The 18,103-nt window shown below is 45.9% G+C and overlaps 1 protein-coding gene across 1 annotated transcript in view; it reads right to left on the bottom strand.

The window, feature by feature from the left end:
* Positions 1 to 17,877, bottom strand: part of IDH1 (isocitrate dehydrogenase (NADP(+)) 1) — a 32,889-nt gene extending 15,012 nt beyond the window's left edge. Inside the window, exons 1-4 of the mRNA XM_048486044.1 lie at positions 17,684 to 17,877; positions 7,168 to 7,299; positions 1,864 to 2,155; positions 125 to 230 (exon numbers count right to left, since the gene is read on the bottom strand). Coding sequence (XP_048342001.1) covers positions 125 to 230; positions 1,864 to 2,155; positions 7,168 to 7,289 — 520 coding nt within the window. The 5' untranslated portion in view covers positions 7,290 to 7,299; positions 17,684 to 17,877. The remainder of the gene's footprint in view (positions 1 to 124; positions 231 to 1,863; positions 2,156 to 7,167; positions 7,300 to 17,683) is intronic.
* Positions 17,878 to 18,103: the final 226 nt, after the last annotated feature.

Raw genomic sequence — 18,103 nt, 5'->3', positions numbered from 1 at the left:
GGGTCCATTGCTTATTTGATGCAAATGTTCAAATGATGTTATTCGCACAACGGCTGACATATTTTTAATTGTTTTTTTTCTCTCTCGCATACAAAAACACGCTCACAGCCCCTCAAGCACTTACGTTCAAAGTTATGTATTGTGTAAGTTACAGGTTTCCCACCATCTTTTGGGGTGTATGTCATCTCTACTTTTCCGGGGCCAGGAACGACAAAATCTGTGGCTCTGTACTGCAAGAGAAGGACAAATAAAATGGGTTACGCACAACAGCACAACCTAGAAAAACCGTATTTGCGTCCGTCCTGCTAAAATTCGATATCATTCTTGTATGATATCAGATTGCCATGTCTCTCCCTTAGTTGCTGGCAAAGGAGGGACATCATAGCACTTGCTTCAAAACGTTCTGTGCAACCAGATCTAGGCGTTGCACATTGCCCCACCTATTCAGATAGCTGACTAAATGTTGCAATTGATGCTGTGTATCGCAAGAAAGCGTATCTAAAATCTATAATGTAAAATCTCTGACAGCCATGGTTTGAGACAGCGCTGCTGGATTTGAATGCATTCACTTCTTTCTTGTCTTAAAACAAAGATTTCTGAGGTATGATAGCAGCGAGAACAGTCCCAAGTATAGGGTTTTTATCCTCTGGGGTTTTAAGTGCTTCTATGTTTTTATGTCAAGAGAATTATGCTGTTATGATTTTACTGCATTTCACTCTGCTAGTCCGTTGAACACACACGCACACTTACATCACATCAGAACTTTGGTCCATCAGAAGAAGAGAAGGAGTTTCGATTTATACCCTGCCTTCCGCTCCTATAAGGAGTCTCAAGGCAGCTTACAAACTCCTTTCCCTTCCTCTCCCCACATCTTGTGAGGTAGGTGGGGCTGAGGGAATTCTGAGAGAACCGTAACTAGCCCAAAGTCACCCAGCTGGAATGTAGGAGCAGGGAATCAAATCCAATTCATCAGATAAGAGTCTGCCTCTCAAGAGGAGGAGGGAATCAAACTTGCTTCTCCAGATTACAGCCCACCGCTCTTAACCACTACACCATAGTAGCATAGCTGTTTAGGCCCCACTTTTAGGAGATCTGAAGAGATTCTATGGCAGGCCCTTCTCTGGCAGCTGGGAATACATCTCAGACTCCAGTGACATACTCAAAACGTTACTAGAATAATTAAGTACGTTTCCAGGGGTTGTCAGGGTATCTAAAAGGAGATCCTGGGAAAGTGAGAATCTCTGTCTACAGTTTATCAGCAAGTGCAAGGTACTCGTGGCAAAGGACAAGAAATAGGAACTCCCTCTCTCAATCTGTGGTCAAAAGAAGAATCTGGATGTATACCCTGCTTTTCTCTCCTATAAGGAGACTCAAGGTGGCTTGCAAACTCCTTTCCCTTCCTCTCCCCACAACAGACACCTTGTGAGGTAGGTGGGGCTGAGAGAGTTCCAAAGAACTGTGACTGTCCCAAAGTCACTCAGCAGGAATGTAGGAGTGCGGAAACACATCTGGTTCACCAGATAGGCCTCTGCCACTCACACTCATGTGGAGGTGTGGCGAAACAAACCCAGTTCGCCAGGTATGAGTTTGCTGCTCACGTGGAGGAGTGGGGAATCAAACCTGGTTCTCCAGATTAGAATCCTCCTGCTCTGAACCACTGCACCAGTATTGTCTACTCAGACTGAGAGGGTCTCAGATTGAGGTGTTTCGCATCACCTACTGATTGAACTTGGGGCCTTCAGTATGCCAGGCAGATTCTCTACCACTGACCCACGGCGGCTTCAAGCAGGTTCACTGGAGATGAGGCACAGAAAACAAATGAATATACGCCAACACATACACAGTACAACTCAAAGCACTCACTTGGTCTCCAAATGCGTGACGGCCAATGATAATGGGCTTCACCCATCCGGATACCAGCCGGGGAATATTTTTGCAGATAATGGCTTCCCGGAACACTGTGCCCCCCAGAATGTTTCGGATGGTCCCGTTGGGAGATTTCCACATCTGCTTCAACTTGAACTCTTCTACTCGCTTCTCGTCGGGAGTGATCGTGGCACACTTGATGCCTACGTTGTACTTCTTGATGGCTTCGGCGGCTTCCACGGTGACTCGGTCGTCCGTCGCGTCGCGTTTCTCGATGCCCAAATCGTAGCTGCAAGAGCCAACCCCCCCATCACCAAAAGCATCACTGTTAGTTACGCGCCTCGTCAACTTATCCAGAATGTTACTGAAAGTATGTCCCTGCTCTAGAAACGTGGGATGAGAAATACATTTAAAAAACCTGGGAGCAGGAGGAGAGAAATCAGCACCCCGAGTTCAAATTTGTTTTTATATGCTGCCTTTCCTGGTTGCCATGACAGTTCACAAGGACCTGGAGCAGGGACCCTGATACAGTGATGTGCCTTCTAGTAAACTTCCCTTATAAACTAGCAGCCAAATTCTGACTGGAAAACATCCACCTTGCAAACCCCCATGAGAAGAAGAAGAGTTTTGGATTTATATCCCACCTTTCTCTCCTGTAAGGAGACTCAAGGTGACTTACAAACTCCTTTCCCTTCCTCTCCCCACAACAGACACCTTGTGAGGTAGGTGGGGCTGAGAGAGTTCTGAGAGAACTGTGACTAGCCCAAGGTCACCCAGCAGGAATGCAGGAGTGCAGAAACACATCTGGTTCAACAGATAAGCCTCTGTCACTCAGCTGGAGGAGTGGGAAAGGAAACTTGGTTCTCCAGATTAGAATCCACCTGCTCTTAACTACTACACCACGCTAGCTCTGGGGAAAGGACGGGATAAGAATCCTGCTGCTCTCAGATTCATATACTGCCCCCTGCAAAAAGTTTAATGAAAGTTTTTTTTTCATTAAAAATTCACTGAAAAGCCATGTGTGGAAATAAGCGGCGCCATCTCCTTTTGAGAAAAGAAGACTGGCGGCAGGGAGCAGCAGTGGCGTAGGAGGTTAAGAGCTCGTGTATCTAATCTGGAGGAACCGGGTTTGATTCCCAGCTCTGCTGCCTGAGCTGTGGAGGCTTATCTGGGGAATTCAGATTGGCCTGTACTGCCTCCCACACACGCCAGCTGGGTGACCTTGGGCTAGTCACAGCTTCTCGGAGCTCTCTGTGCCCCACCTACCTCACAGGGTGTTTGTTGTGAGGGGGGAAGGGCAAGGAGATTGTCAGCCCCTTTGAGTCTCCTGCAGGAGAGAAAAAGGGGATATAAATCCAAACTCTTCTTCTTCTTCATCTGTCCACCTCTGAATGAAGGATTCCTTACAGTCCTAGAGCCAAACCATAAAGTACCTTCAGCATTCCCAATTGAGTCAGCAATCTGTACAGAACGTCAGTAGAAATAAGCCACCTCACAGGTGACTGGGAATGTTGGGAAGGGAAATAAATCACTTGCTGCCAAGCTAATCCAGAGCGAATGTAACGCGAGACACTGGCTGAGGTTTTAGAAGAGAGAAAAAGCCCGGCGGGCCAATATAATATCAAAAGAATGAAAGAGTGTCCAAGGTGACACATTTGGGACTGCGTGCATGGGGATCATAATCAGTGCCATCAACGGTTGATTCTGCTATTGCAGCATCAGCCCGAGCAAACTAGCTCACCTGGTTAGGTGAGTTGCTGTGTTTTTGGAACTGGGGGAAAGGCCAAGGACTCGTGGGTTTACCTGACACCAGGTGCCCTGAAAAGCTCTCGCTGGACTCCAAAGGATATCCTTAGGGGGGACTTTCTCAACGGCCTGGACAACTAGCGGAAATGCAAAATGACTAAGGGTGCCGCAGGGGAAAAAGCATTGCTGAACATAATGGGATTTGCTACAGGGTAGACATGCATGGGATTGTGCTGAAAGTTTGCAGGGATTTGCTCAGCTACTGTAGGCCTTCCTGATTCACGGAGTCTGCTACGGCGTAGCATGTAGGGCTGCTCACAGGCCTGCAGAAAGAAACATCCTAAAGAAAGGTTGCAGAGTTTCGGTGCTGTCTGGTTGTGTTCTAGCAGTATTCTCTCCGACGCCTTTACATACCATCTGTGGCTCCGTTTCGGCATCTTCAGAGGATCACAGATGCAGGCGAAACGTCAGGAGAGAATGCTGCTAGAACACGGCCAGACAGCCCGGAAACCACACAGCACCCCAGTGATTCCGGCCATGAAAGCCTTCGGCAAAACATCCTGCGTTTCGACAGACGCTTAATGGGATGTTATTTACCCCACAGGATCATTCAGCTGCCCATTTCTGCTCATTAAGACTCTATTACAGGGACAGAAGATTTTACTTCAGGCCTGGAGGCAACCCTACATTTCAGCCAGGAGGTTTAAACACATAGGAGCCCTGCCAGAAACAAGGATGGCGGCTATTCAATCCCAGGGTGCTAGCCATGGTGAATTCCCTATGTCACAGGTGTCAAACTCGTGGCCCTCCAGACATTATGAACTACAGTTCTCATCATCCCCTGCCAGCATCATGCTAGCATGGGACGATGGAAACTGTAGTCCATAACATCTGGAGGGCCGCAAATTTGACACCTGTGCCCTATGTGTTCAATGCTGGGGAGGGGCGAAAGGCCAGAAACCTCTGAATAGCAACGCTGGACGTCAGCAGCAAGGGGAGGCCTTGGTCTTTACAGCCTGTCACTAGGCTCCCTCACAGGCAAATGTGGGGGCCACTGTGTGAAAAAATATGCTGAGACTAGATGAATCTCTGGCCTGATCCAGCAGGCAATTCCTTATGCTCTTCACTAGCATAAACCATGTCAAAATGATTAGGTGTCAAAGGGGATTGTATCTAGGTGTTTGAGATGCATTCCTAACTCAATGTAATTACTATAAGATATATGTAACCAGCCTGCTATATCAGTGGTTCTCAACCTGGGGGTCAGGACCCCTTTGGGGGTCGAACGACCCTTTCACAGGGGTCGCCTAAGACTCTCTGCCTCAGTGTTTTCCATCTGTAAAATGGATAAATGTTAGGGTTGGGGGTCACCACAACAGGAGGAACTGTATTAAAGGGTCGCGGCATTAGGAAGGTTGAGAACCACTGTGCTATAAGTTACCACTGCCATTCTGGGGCATAAGTCGGGGGCAAGGAAATGGGGGCTATCAAAAAAGCATTAGCAACATGGAGACTGTCAGGGAGATTGTATCTAGGTGATTGAGATCCTAACATTGAGTTAGGAAGGCATCTCAACCACCTAAATCCCCTTGACGTTAAGGGTTTCACAAAAGTTCCTGAAATCCTACCCCCTCCCAAGATGGCCTCCTATCTTTTGGATAGTCGTCATTTACATCAAGGGTCCCCAATGTGGTGTCTGTGGGTTCCGTTGTGCCCACCCCCCCTTTTTCTAATTCCTGTTTAGTGTTTTTAGGAAGGGGGTGGGACCAGGTAGAACTTTTGCTTCAAAAAGGATATGCAGGTTTTTAAAAATGTTGCTTTGGCAGCAGTTGTCACTCCAGCACAAGGAACCGCGTTGTGTTACTGAAGTTAAGCTATGGCAACCATTTTGCAGCTGACTCTGCCCCCTGAGGTAGCCATTTTGTTGGTGCGCCCAACATGCAGTGTCAGAATTCCAAACAGGCTCAAAAAGGTTTGGGACTCCCAAGAGATGTTAAAGAGTTAGGGCTGGCCAACAGCAAGCTTCTTTTCCAGCTCCCGAGACTAAGGACCTTTTTGCACGGGCCAAATACAGCATCCCAGGGATGCTAAAAACAGCGTCCCTGGGAGACCCGCTCGCGATGCCTCAAGAACTCCCTTAGTGGTGCTTGAAGTCGCTGTTTCTGAAACACTCGCCCCTGAGCTGCAGGTATTTGAAACAGCGAGCTTCCAACTCTTTCTGCCAGCGTAACGGCAGTGGGTGGAAGGCGCCATCCCCTTTCCTAATCGCTTTAACAGCTTCTTCGTTCCTGCCCTTCGGTAAACGCGACAGGCCAGATACCGTCCCCTGCCCTGCGACTCCAGAGCTGTTGCGCAAGCAGGGCAGGGGGGGGGGCATGTCCCCTGGCCTGTGCGACACGCCTGAAAGGCTGGAGAGGGGACTACGCGAGCCGCTCAGGGACAAGCAGCGCAGCTCCACACAGTGCTAGCGGTACTTCTTCCACCCCTACCGGGACTGTTACGTGCAAAGCGGTTCCAAAGCGCCGCGTCGGTGTCATTTAGCACCGCATCTAACCTGACGAAGCGCGGGCTGGCCATGCAGAAACGGCCTAAGTCATGGAGCACTGGATTCAAACTACCAGAAAAGAGATTCTAGCTAAACATTAGGAATAACTTCCTGGTGGTAAGGGCTGTTTGACAGTGGAATACACTGCCTCTGAGGGTGATGAGTCTCCTTCTTCGGAGGTTTACAAACAGAGGCTGGATTACTATTGGGGATGCTCTGATTGTGTGTTCCTCCATGGCAGGGGGTTGGGCTGGATGGCCCTGGTGGTCTTTCCCAACTCTATGATTTGAACAGGTATGCGGAAGTTTCTGTTTGAAGGCATTCATCAAGCGCTCGCAGATCCAGAAAAATACTATTTAATAAAGGTGAACAATGGATACAGGTATTATCGGAGGCTTTCACGGCCGGATTCAACTGGTTGTGGTGGGTTGCGGGCTGGCTGTGGATCTTGTTCTCAGGTATCATCACAGAGGTCTATCACAGCGGGAAGTCACTTCCCTCTGTGATACACCTCTGAAGATGCCAGCCACAGATGCAGGCGAAACGTTAGGAACAAGATCCACCAGACCACGGCCACACAGCCTGGAAAACCCACCACAACCAATGGATACAAGGTTGGATCTAACTAACCTTTTCATTGGTCAAAATAAGAGGATTGAAGGATTCTCTATGGCCGCCATAAATGCTACCATGGCGAACATAAGATTTGCATGGACAAAAGCCAAGTGGGATATGTCTACAGCACGGAGGGGAATTGGGTGAGTGGAAAAGCTGGCTGGATCCAATCTACAGTTTTGAGAATCCATATAAAATGCAAGAAAACAATAATGAAGAATGACCTCTACTAAACATCACATTTAAAAATACAAAGGTTTCAAAACAGCCATGGGGATATGTGAATTGGCCTCAACAAGGAGAAGAAACAAGGGAAGAATCTGGTACATGAATTATCATATAACAAGACACAAAGAAAAGACAACTTTCCTACTAGTGGGAAGAACTGCCCATACCTGTGGAGTTCCAGATCCACATAGGGAAAAATTAGTTTCTCCTTAATCAAGTCCCATATCACACGAGTCATTTCATCCCCCTGCATCTCGACCACAGGGCCGCCATGGATTTTCTTAGACATGGTGCGCTAGCTAAAAACAAACAACAGAAAAGATATACTAAACATTAGCTGTTATAGCAACAGAAAAACAAACTAAAAAGCAAGAATCCACATTCTAACCTAGTGTAAACCCAACGGCAAATTCTGTACCAAAATGACTTGCTAAATTAGGTATATCAGATATAGGTCAATTCCGCACTTGCATTATCGACCTAAGTTCGAGCTGCGTTCGACCTAAGTGCTCCGCACAACCACTGGGATCGACATGGTTTTGTACCAGCTTCACTGCGGTAACGGTCAAATTCACTCCAGTTGGGAACGACTACTTTTTCAGGGAACCACGCTCGAACTCAGCTCGATTCCAGTAAAGTGTGGAATCTCTAGTGCCAGGAGTCCCCCATTCAGCCAATCACAGATGAGTGTTTCGGGCAAGCGTACAGCTGGCCAATCAAAAAACGCCACCTTCGTCCCTCCATTCCTGTGGCAGTTTTTTAATAATGTGTGTGGGGATAGACAGAACATGGCCGTAGAACAGTAGCCAATTGGAACGGAGTGGTGAAGAGGCACAGGATGATTCCGCCCTCCAAGCTGGGATCAAGCTGGTTGCAGTGGGGAACAACAATGGCTTCGACCTAGGTTAGTACCCTTCTCAGGGAACTGGGTCGAACCTATTTTACTCGTGTGCGGAATCGCCCATATACACTTATATTGAACACGTTTACACATGTGCTATGAGGAGGATTTATTCTGAATATAACACTGGAGTTCTTTACAGTGTCATTGTATTACAGTGTCATACAGAATATAACACTGGAGTTCTTTACAGGGTGTGATAAAGGGACATAAAGAGAGGCATGAAAATGGGATTGTATTTAGAATCTGCAGAACTCAAAAAATAAGATCCAGCCAGCCACACGCACAGAATGGCAGCATGACCCTGAATATAGAATACTGAGGAAGAGATGGCCTTGTGTGTTAAAATGCGTTCCTGCAACCATGAGAACTAGAAGAGTTACTTTCAAATGACTGATGAAATCCTGACATTTCAAGTATTTCAAGCATTTCACTGACATTCACATATCTCAAAAAACAAACAATTTGGCCTTGTGAGCAGCATATACACTAAAAGCGGATATGCACCTTCAGCCCATTTTCCATTATTACCCCGATTTACATTTTTCTCCAGCAAATCTGCATTCCTGAAAACTGTACTTCAAGCATTGTAAGGGAAAGGTTACTTATCTAGCACCATTCCAAACTGTCCTTTGCATGCATATAAACCTCTTGTGGGAATGTGCAATTACCTGTTCCCACCATTTGCAAACATTATGGCACAATAACGGTTGGTACAGGAGAACTAAGCAATTTGCTGCAAAAAGAACATAAGAACATAAGAACATAAGAAATAGCCTGCTGGATCAGACCGGAGTCCATCTAGTCCAGCATTCTGCTACTCGCAATGGCCCACCAGGTGCCTTTGGGAGCTCACATGCAGGATGTGAAAGCAATGGCCTTCTGCTGCTGCTGCTGCTCCTGCTCCTGAGCACCTGGTCTGCTAAGGCATTTGCAATCTGAGATCAAGGAGGATCAAGATTGGTAGCCATAGATTTCCAGATGCTCAGGAACTACATATCACGCCAGCATGGCCAATTGGCCATGCTGACAGGGGCTGGTGGGAATTGTAGTTCCTGAACATCTGGAGAGCCGCAGGTTCCCTACCCCTGCCATAGATTGACTTCTCCTCCATAAATCTGTCCAAGCCCCTTTTAAAGCTGTCCAGGTTCGTGGCCATCACCACCTCCTGTGGCAGCATATTCCAAACACCAATCACACGTTGTGTGAAGAAGTGTTTCCTTTTATTAGTCCTAATTCTTCCCCCCAGCATTTTCAATGAATGCCCCCTGGTCTGAAATTATGAAATTATGACTCCTTCCTCAAACGTTTCACCGGGGGAGGGGGGGGGGGGTTACCTGTACCTTATTTTGTTTCACACACAGCGGACAGAGGCAACAAGGGGGGGGAAGAACAAAAAAGGACTCAGAAACAGATACAAGAGCTGATCAGAACTCCTACCACAAACTGAGAGTTGCCAACTAGCCAGAGGAAAAAAGTATCCCATCCTTCTAACTGAGGTTCAATATGCAGATACGGGCTGTTGAAGATTTCTACAGTTTCAGGGCATAGAGGAAAATAACATCGGCCCATTATGCATGGAAAACTTACCTCATGCTTTTTAGCTGCACAGCGAGGATGTAGTGTGGTCTCCTTGCGTTTCTCTGTTCGCACGCGAGGAGCCATGCTCTGCTTGCCCCACACCTACCTTTGCTGCCCTCTGCAGCATCTCCTGGTTCTCGTAACTCCGCCCTTTAAGGGACAGATCTCATCACATTTATAGTTGCATGATAAGGGGCTTTGTTAAAGCCCTTTTAAATTGCATTTATATTGCATTTATGCCATAGCAGGTATATTGATATTGTAGCCCCTTTCCCAAAAGAAAGTCCCCCAAAAGAAAGAGGCAAAGCAATTCCCTGCGGACGAAGAAGAGGACCATGGGGTAGATCCCCCTCCCTTGCCCTTCACACACACACTTTCTCTCCTTGCTACTGCTGTTGCTGAGGAGAAAATGTTTTAAAGAAGAGGCTTGTTTGAAAGAAAGTTGCAAGAAATCCTCCCGATTATCAGAGAGGGTGGAAGCCGAACTGGGGAAATGGAGTCGAGACGAGAAGAGAAGAGACCCTGTTTATATTGTTGCTTGGAAAATCCAACTCTGTTATTATCTTGATATGAGCATTTAGAAGAAGAGTTGAGATTTATATCCCACCTTTCTCTCCTGTAAGGAGACTCAAGGTGGCTTACAAACTCTATTCCCTTCCTCTCCCCACAACAGACACCTTGTGAGGTAGGTGGGGCTGAGAGAGTTCGGAGAGAACTGCGACTAGCCCAAGGTAACTCAGCAGGAATGTAGGAGTGCGGAAACACATCTGGTTCACTGGATAAGCCTCTGCCACTCAAGTGGAGGAGTGGGGAATCAAACCCGGTTCTCCAGATTAGAATCCACCTGATCTTAGCTACGACACCATGCTGGCAACATGGAGCAACGGGTGAGGGAGGAGGCGTGGATGGCAGTGCGATGGGAGTGGGAAGGGTGGAGCTCGATAGGCTGCCATAGGCACAGGGAACATGTCCAGGGCAAATCTGTCCTCACCGGCAAATCTGCTTGCTCTGGCAGAAAAGCAAATTAAAAGTCATGCTAGAAGTGGTCTCGCCGGCCGCAGAAAGAATGGAAAGTGAAAGCAGGGCTCGAGGAAACACATCCATACAAGAAATCTTGTAGCGACAGACACTGCGCAGTAGATACCTTGTGCATAATTGGCCATCAGCTGATATTTGCTTCAGATCAAGCTGATACCAAAGGGACAGCTAGAAGGCCCAGTTTGGACGATGTTAATTCTGCCTAACTGTTTGGTGACAGTAGAGTTGCCAACTGTTAGTGGGGAAATATCTGGAGATTTAGGGGTGGAGTTTAGAGAGTCCACCCCACAAAGCAGCTATTTTCTCCAGAGGAGCTGGTCTCTGTTGTCAGGAAATCAACTGAAATAGTGAGAGATCTCCAGGACACATCTGGAGTTCGGTAACCATAGAGACATACTGGCCCTGTCCATATGTTTCTTAGCGAAATCCAGCCACAGAATATATTGTGTACCGCAAGAGATTTCAAGCCACACATATCCTTTACACTCTGCAAGGTAGGTTGCCATTAACAGGAGAGCTCACCCGCTCCAAAGAAATGCAACCCCAAACTGCAATTCTGTGAAACATCAGAATCATTTATTTATACACGCACTCAGATTTACAAGCTTACCTCTGTGTGAACAGAAAGCTCGCAGATCTAAGCTGTGGCAAAGTCTGCCGTTTCCTTGCTCCATGACAGGACTTCCAGATTGTGAAAGTTAGTATAACTAAGGTGTGTGAACAAGGAGCGGGCAGGTTACTTGTTCGTACAGGTAGGTGACTCCCAGGTTTTAAAAACGTGACTCCAAGTAATACTAACCGGCCTTACATGATTACTTTGTGGAACTTTGCCTCACATAAGTATTGCAACCCTGACATACAAACAAATGAAAAAAAAGAGCAAATTTTACTGCTCGCGCTTGTACTTTGATCCTTGCTAGTAGAGGCACAGTTGTAAAACATCCCCCAGTCTACTTTTAAACCTTACAGGGCATAAGGTTGCTAGTACAGACAACTAGGAAAGGGTGCTGATTGGGTTATATTTCTTCAGAAGAAGTTATCTGTACATGGTAGATTTTAAATACATGTTTTAGTTTCTCCCCTGGCAAAGGTTTATACGTGTGTGCTGACTTGGAGAACATATGCATTTTTGAGTTGCAACAGGGATTTACTCACCCAAAATTATCCTTGACAAAGTTTTATTGAGTTACAACAAAGTTTTATTGAGTTACTATCTTCTGCACGCAAGCAATCTTTGAATACACATTCACACACAGAGGCCGCTTACAGATACCACTGTAATGAAACCACCAGTCACAACTGGAATAGGGCCACTACAAAGACATTGCTGCCATACACTTGTGTACACATGTACACTTATATTTATTTACTGTGGTTTTTAATCCTGCACTCCCACTGAGGAACTCATAAAAGCATACGAAATTCCCCGCTCTTCCGTTTTCTCCTTACAATAAGCTATGAGAAAGGTTAGAGTCTAGACCACTTGCTAGGAAAACTCATTCCTTTCTTCTCAAGATTTTCGCAGGAATCTCTTTCAAAATCAGTATCTCCTTCGCTTCTATTTTCATTTTGATTCTATTTTCTTTTGTGTGTGTGTTCTTGGTCTTGTGTTATATTTTTCTGCTTGTTGTGGGTAGATGGTGTAGATGTTTCATATGCGCTTTGTAAGTGATGTAACTGAAATGTGATGTGCTGGAGGTGATGTGTGATGTACTGTTGATTAAAACGATAAAATAAAGGAATAACAAGGTGTTATATTCTCTCTTGCTGGGCTCTATCCTTTAATTTTGAACAGGTCTATTCTGCTTCTCCAGGAAACCTGCTTGGGCAGGCTGACACAATCTTAATACCCACCCACCCCAAAAAATAGGACCTAGGGTATATAGATAGGAACAGGCTTTGTTCTCAATTCAGTTTTAGAGGACATGTAAAAGCACAACACTTAGCAAGGCTGTGTAAGGAAAGAGAACAGAAAATGAGCTCTCCCCACTCCTGAACATAAGTGGTCCAGTCTCCACAGAGAAGCACAGCGTGGCCACCATTTCTTTCCCACAATATGCGAGTCTACTCCCCAGACATCACAACTTCTGCTAGCTTAGGGAGAGGAGTATCTTTCCCTCACATTGATCACATGCACTTAGCAGTGGCAAATGATTCAAGAGGGGGTTATGGAGGATAAATGTATCATTTAAAAAGGGAGTCCTTTCTCTGTGCAGAGGAAACCTCTCTAGAAACGGGGCCTTGATAAGACTCCCCAGACTGAGGGCACCTGATCTAGTTCCACGCAGAATGTGGCTAGAAAACCACACAGGAACTCCATAAAGGCCACTCTGAGCTTTTTGGAGAAAAAGCAGGACAGAATTATTAGTCACTCTTTTAGCATTTCTTCAACTATCTCCATATACATAAGAAAATGTAAACACACCTATATGACACAAGGATTGGGGTGTTTTTTTAAAACCCAAACATGTTCAGTTCTCTGAGTTCTGTCCTTAAGCAGAACTGTTTGAAAAGTAGTGCAAAAAAATGGAAGAGCTCTACAATACCAACAATAGAAGATTGGATGAACTAACTCCTGGAGTTTGCCTCATAGGATAATTTATCTAAAGTGTTAAGTACGAGTACAATTGATGAATTTGTATTAATTTGGGAACCAGTGATTAATTTTTTAAGGAAAAATGAGGACTATCAACCATTTTTGTTATGCCTGCAATGTTGATGAAATTACTGGATTGAAATAGAATTATATAACAGACAAACCATATCAGACGATAGATTGATTCCAAGCGGAAGTCATATGCACTAAGGGTGGGGTGATGGTTTTATGTAATGTGAATGTAGTAATTGTAAGGAAATATATAATGTATAGTGGGGTAGGGGTACTATGTATGTTTGTATGAATTTATTATAATAAACTACTAAAAAAAGAAAAGTAGTGAGAAAATTAAACAAAAAACAGCTACTTAGTCAATTTTCAGGTTTCCTACAGAGACTCCGGCTGAATTCCAATGCCACACAAAACCTGAATGTGCATAAAGCTAGTTCATTGACTTGCCATGCTCCGGCAAAGAATGACAGAAATATCCCTTCCAAAAACAAACTTGGGGTACTGGTTGTGGTGGGTTTTCCAGGCTGCGTGGCCGTGGTCTGGTGGATCTTGTTCCTAACATTTCGCCTGCATCTGTGGCTGGCATCTTCAGAGGTGTATCACAGAGGGAAGTCTGTTACACACTGTGTCCAGGGAAAAAGGAATGTTTCGTGGGGTATATATTGTCCATGTCCCAGGATAGGGAAACAATCAGTAAGTGTTTGGGTGGAACCTGCTATGCAGCGTGTAACAGACTTCCCTCTGTGAATACACCTCTGAAGATGCCGGCCACAGATGCAGGCAAAACGTTAGGAACAAGATCCACCAGACCATGGCCACGCAGCCTGGAAAACCCACCACAACCAGTTGAATCCGGTGGTGAAAGCCTTCGACAAAACTTGGGGTAGTTGTGATGTATGAATGCAAGCCTGCAACTCTGCATGATCCAGAATTATAAACTGAGGTTTAATCCAGGTTTAGAATTTTAAGGGGTGGGGTGGGGCTTATTCAAGTGTGCATTATGGGAAAGGGGGTAGAAGAACTAACATGGTGAAGCCCAACTACAAACCAGGTTCATCCACACAAGACTTAATGGCACCTCGATATGATATCTAAACGCCGCCAAATCTTTGCAAGAAACCGGGAATGGCCCACCTAAGCGTCTTTAATTTGTCCATCTTTAAGACAGAAAGTTGAACTAATGCTGAAATCTGAAAACAGGTTTTGTTCCAAACGCTTGGTGAAGAAGCGGCATTGAAGAGAAAGAAAATGATTTTTTTCCCCAGGGGAAAAAGAAATGTTAAAAAGTAGATTTGTTCTACCAAATCAGTCTGTCCCAGAACCAACATGTACGACCTTGCCTGTCTCTTTAGAACGGTGGTGGCAAACCTATGGCACGGGTTCCAGAGGTGGCACTCAGAGTCCTCTCTGTGGGCACACACGAACAGAGTCGTGCCCACCCACCCCACACATCTAGGCTGGCCTGGGCCGCTGGGCTCAATTATTAGCATTAAACCTAATTTTGGGGAAGCAGTGTAGGAAACCCTGTTAAGCGCTGTTAAACCCCACTGATTTTCATGCGAAGAACTAAAGTGCAATCCTTTACCTGGGAGTAAGCTCAGTTGCTGGCAATGGGGCCTGCTTCTGAGTAAACCCTCCTAGGGTTGTGATTCACCCATTGAAAGAGTTGCACGGTTGCTTCAAAGCAAAGCCACCAACTATCACCAAGCTTACTCCCGAGTAACGCATGCCTCGGAGCCAACCGGTTTTTCTAAACTAAAACCTCAGGAATCAGGTTATATTGCCGTGTTGGCACTTTGTGATAAATAAGTGGGCTTTGGGTTGCAGTTTGGGCACTCGGTCTCGAAAAGGTTCGTCATCACTGCTTTAGAACCTCTGTTAACAAACCCCATTTCCTCAAGGGCTTGGATTTCATTTCCTCATTTGTTTTCTTTCTTCCATTCTTTCACAAAGCAGATTTGTTTCATAACGTCCAGTGGAGCTAACCAAGCTTCCTTTCCTGCTACCAAACTTTTCTAAGGTTTCACAGGCGCCCACTAGCCATATTTTAAAAACTATATCGACATGCCACAGTGAATGAACGCAGAACTTGTGTGTATCAGCATACATCTGTTTGTAGGAAAGGACCAACTCTCTCGGGATATCTCTGGGGAGGAAACCAGGCCCCAGTACCTGGATAAATGTGGGGTTTGTGTAACATGTTCAGCTGTACATGCATTGAACGTAACATGAAATTCACTCAACAAGCATATTTTTAAAATCAAGTGTACACTATACACAGATTGTAGAAGTGTTCACTGTAACTTATGAACAGGGTTTTAGTCTGAATCAGACCTTTCAAAGTTTCACTTGGAAGGGGAATAATATGAAGGCACAGAATACAGTAAATCTTAAATAGTATATTGTCAAAGACTTTCAGGGCCAGAATCAACCGGCTGTTGTGGGTTTCGTCAGCCACTGATCCAGGTGAAACATTAGGAGCAGCAACTACCAGACAATGGCCACACACCCTGGAAAACCCACAACAACCAACCTTAAACAGATTGCTAAGGGCCTGGGAGCGAGGGGGAGGAATGGCTGGGAACGCCACGTTCACTGGCTGGTGCCATTGTGGGAGAAAAACTAATCGCTTTGAAATCCTTTTCTAGCTAACAGAGATATATTATTATTATTATTTATTAAATTTGATATTGTAAGTAATAAACTCTATATAGCTCACAGCATGGAAACACACACACACACCTTTATTAACATGAAATTTTTTTTGCTGCTAAATAAGAAAATAATGCTAGGAAAGGTTAAAAGCAGCAGGAAAGGAGGAAGGCCCGACATGGCTGACTCTAATGGGGTGGGTTTTTGGCACCATCTACTAGTGGTTTTAATGTTTTACTGATGTTTTATTGTTGTTTTATTTTTGTAATCTTTTATTGCCGTTCGCCGCCCTGAGCTCTCTTGGGAAGGGCAGGGTAGAAATGGAAATAATAATAATAAATTAATTGATTAATTAATACAGGAAGCCCGGTCCTCAGTCTTGCTCAAGACCTGAGCAAGACGGTTAACAGGAGGACGTTGTGGAGGATAATAATTCATGGAGTCACCATGAGTCGGAAGCGAATTGATAACACTTGAACACAAATAAGCCTGCAAATCCTAAACAGATCTTGGTCTCTGGAAATAGCTGGGGTTTAAAAATACCGGTTATTCTATCCTCCTTTGCCACCTTGCTTTTTAACTTAATTTTTAAAAAGCTTTAATTCTCATTTTGATTTTCTTCACCAAAGAATTCACAAGGTAATTGGAGAGGGTTAGGGTTGTAAGCTGCTTTGAGACTCCTTACAACAGAGAAAAGTGGGGTATGAAACCAAATCCTCTTTTTCCCAGAAGTAGAATCAAACTCCAGACAATTTGTGGAGGGGGGGGGAGGGGGAGGAATCAAGGCTCAACTTTTTCAAGGAAGGCGCTAGGGTGAGATAACTGAAACAATCCCACATCAGTAGGTCACACCAGCTATGGATACTGGCCTGTGTACTAAAAAGGATTTTTGCTACTGAACACACACCCCATCATCTGGGGAGATGCCAAGAGAGACAGAAGGGGAGAAAGAAAGAAAGAAAGAAAGAAAGAAAGAAAGAAAGAAAGAAAGAAAGAAAGAAAGAGGCAGAAATGTATAAAAGAATCTCCTTTTCAGCCTAGCAGATTCCACTTTCTCCGCTACATTCCCCACCCGCACAGCTTTCTCTTCCTTTCTCAGAAAAGCTATTTTGCAAAACTTGACTTGCCATGATGAAATAGCAAAAGAGATTATAGGTTATGTTCAAAGCAAACAGAGTGTGTTTGCAGAGGGCAAAGGGATACTAGCAGGGAATCGCTCTGTTTAAAGGTAAAAGATCTTTCTAGTCGGAGGGCAGTTTTTGGGGGGCGGGAGGATCTGGGATGTCTTGACAGATGTCAACTGGTCAGGGGTCAAGGGGAAAGAGACAGGCTTTCACCTCCTCCCCTCCCCAAGCCTAACCCCCGGGGGGCACACAGGGATCAGGGATCAGTCCTAGACCTTAAAGATTAGATCCTCGGTTTGCAATGCAGATCCAATCAGGTGGTCGATCTCAGATGGATCCTCCACCCGATTCAAACGAAAAAAGAATTGCGGGTCACGCCGTTTTAACCGGGCATTGCCCCATCTGGAGTAGCTGCCATGCATTTAAGCCGCATTAACCACGGAATAGGAGCTGAGCAGAGAGGGCGTGAGTGCAAACGTCTGGGCTGCATTATTATTATTCAAGCAAGCGACGGAGGCACCCCTCGGCAAGAAGGGATCGCGTCGGATCAGATACAATCCCATTTTGATTTCTGTAAGGGGGGGGGGCAGACAAAGGAGATCCATGCAAAAAACGGGGAGGGGACCCAGGAATTTGTGCAAGAGACCACCCTTCCCACTTGCAAAGACCAAAAAAAAAATCTGCAACGATTTGCAATGCAGCAAATAAGGAAATGCTCTACAACGGCCACGGACGCGGAAGGGTGGGAGACAAAAGGAGCGGAGATCCAGTGGATTTACCTGGACGGAGATCCCTGCAGGGTGCAAAAGGTGGCCAAGGACAGGGCTGGCGGGTCTCCCCCCGGGGCGGCTGCAGCTGCTTCGCCTGGCGAGTCCTGCAAAAGGGAGGCAGGCGAGGGCTGGTCGCTTCCACGGCCGCTCCTGATAAGCGGGGCCCCGGGAGAGGCTGCCTGGGCCGGCCCGTTCCCGGCTCCGCCCCCGCTCCCCTCCCCGCTTGGAGCGCGGAAAGGCGGAGCGCCGGGCGCCAATGCGCGCTTCCCACGCCGCGCCCCGGTTGCCTGGCGCTCAGGGGGAGTAGCTGCAGCAGTGCCAAAGTTTGTGCACCTAGCAGTGTTTGGTGCATTTTTTATTTTCGTTTTTTCCAACAAAATAAAACCAAAAAAATAATTGCAGGAAAAGAAGACAATGGAAAATATTTTT

This window comes from Sphaerodactylus townsendi, linkage group LG02 (assembly GCF_021028975.2).
Source record: "Sphaerodactylus townsendi isolate TG3544 linkage group LG02, MPM_Stown_v2.3, whole genome shotgun sequence".
In the NCBI taxonomy this organism is placed as follows: Eukaryota; Metazoa; Chordata; class Lepidosauria; order Squamata; family Sphaerodactylidae; genus Sphaerodactylus; species Sphaerodactylus townsendi.
Note: the sequence above shows the minus strand (reverse complement) of the source record. Positions and strands in the feature narration are given on the sequence as shown.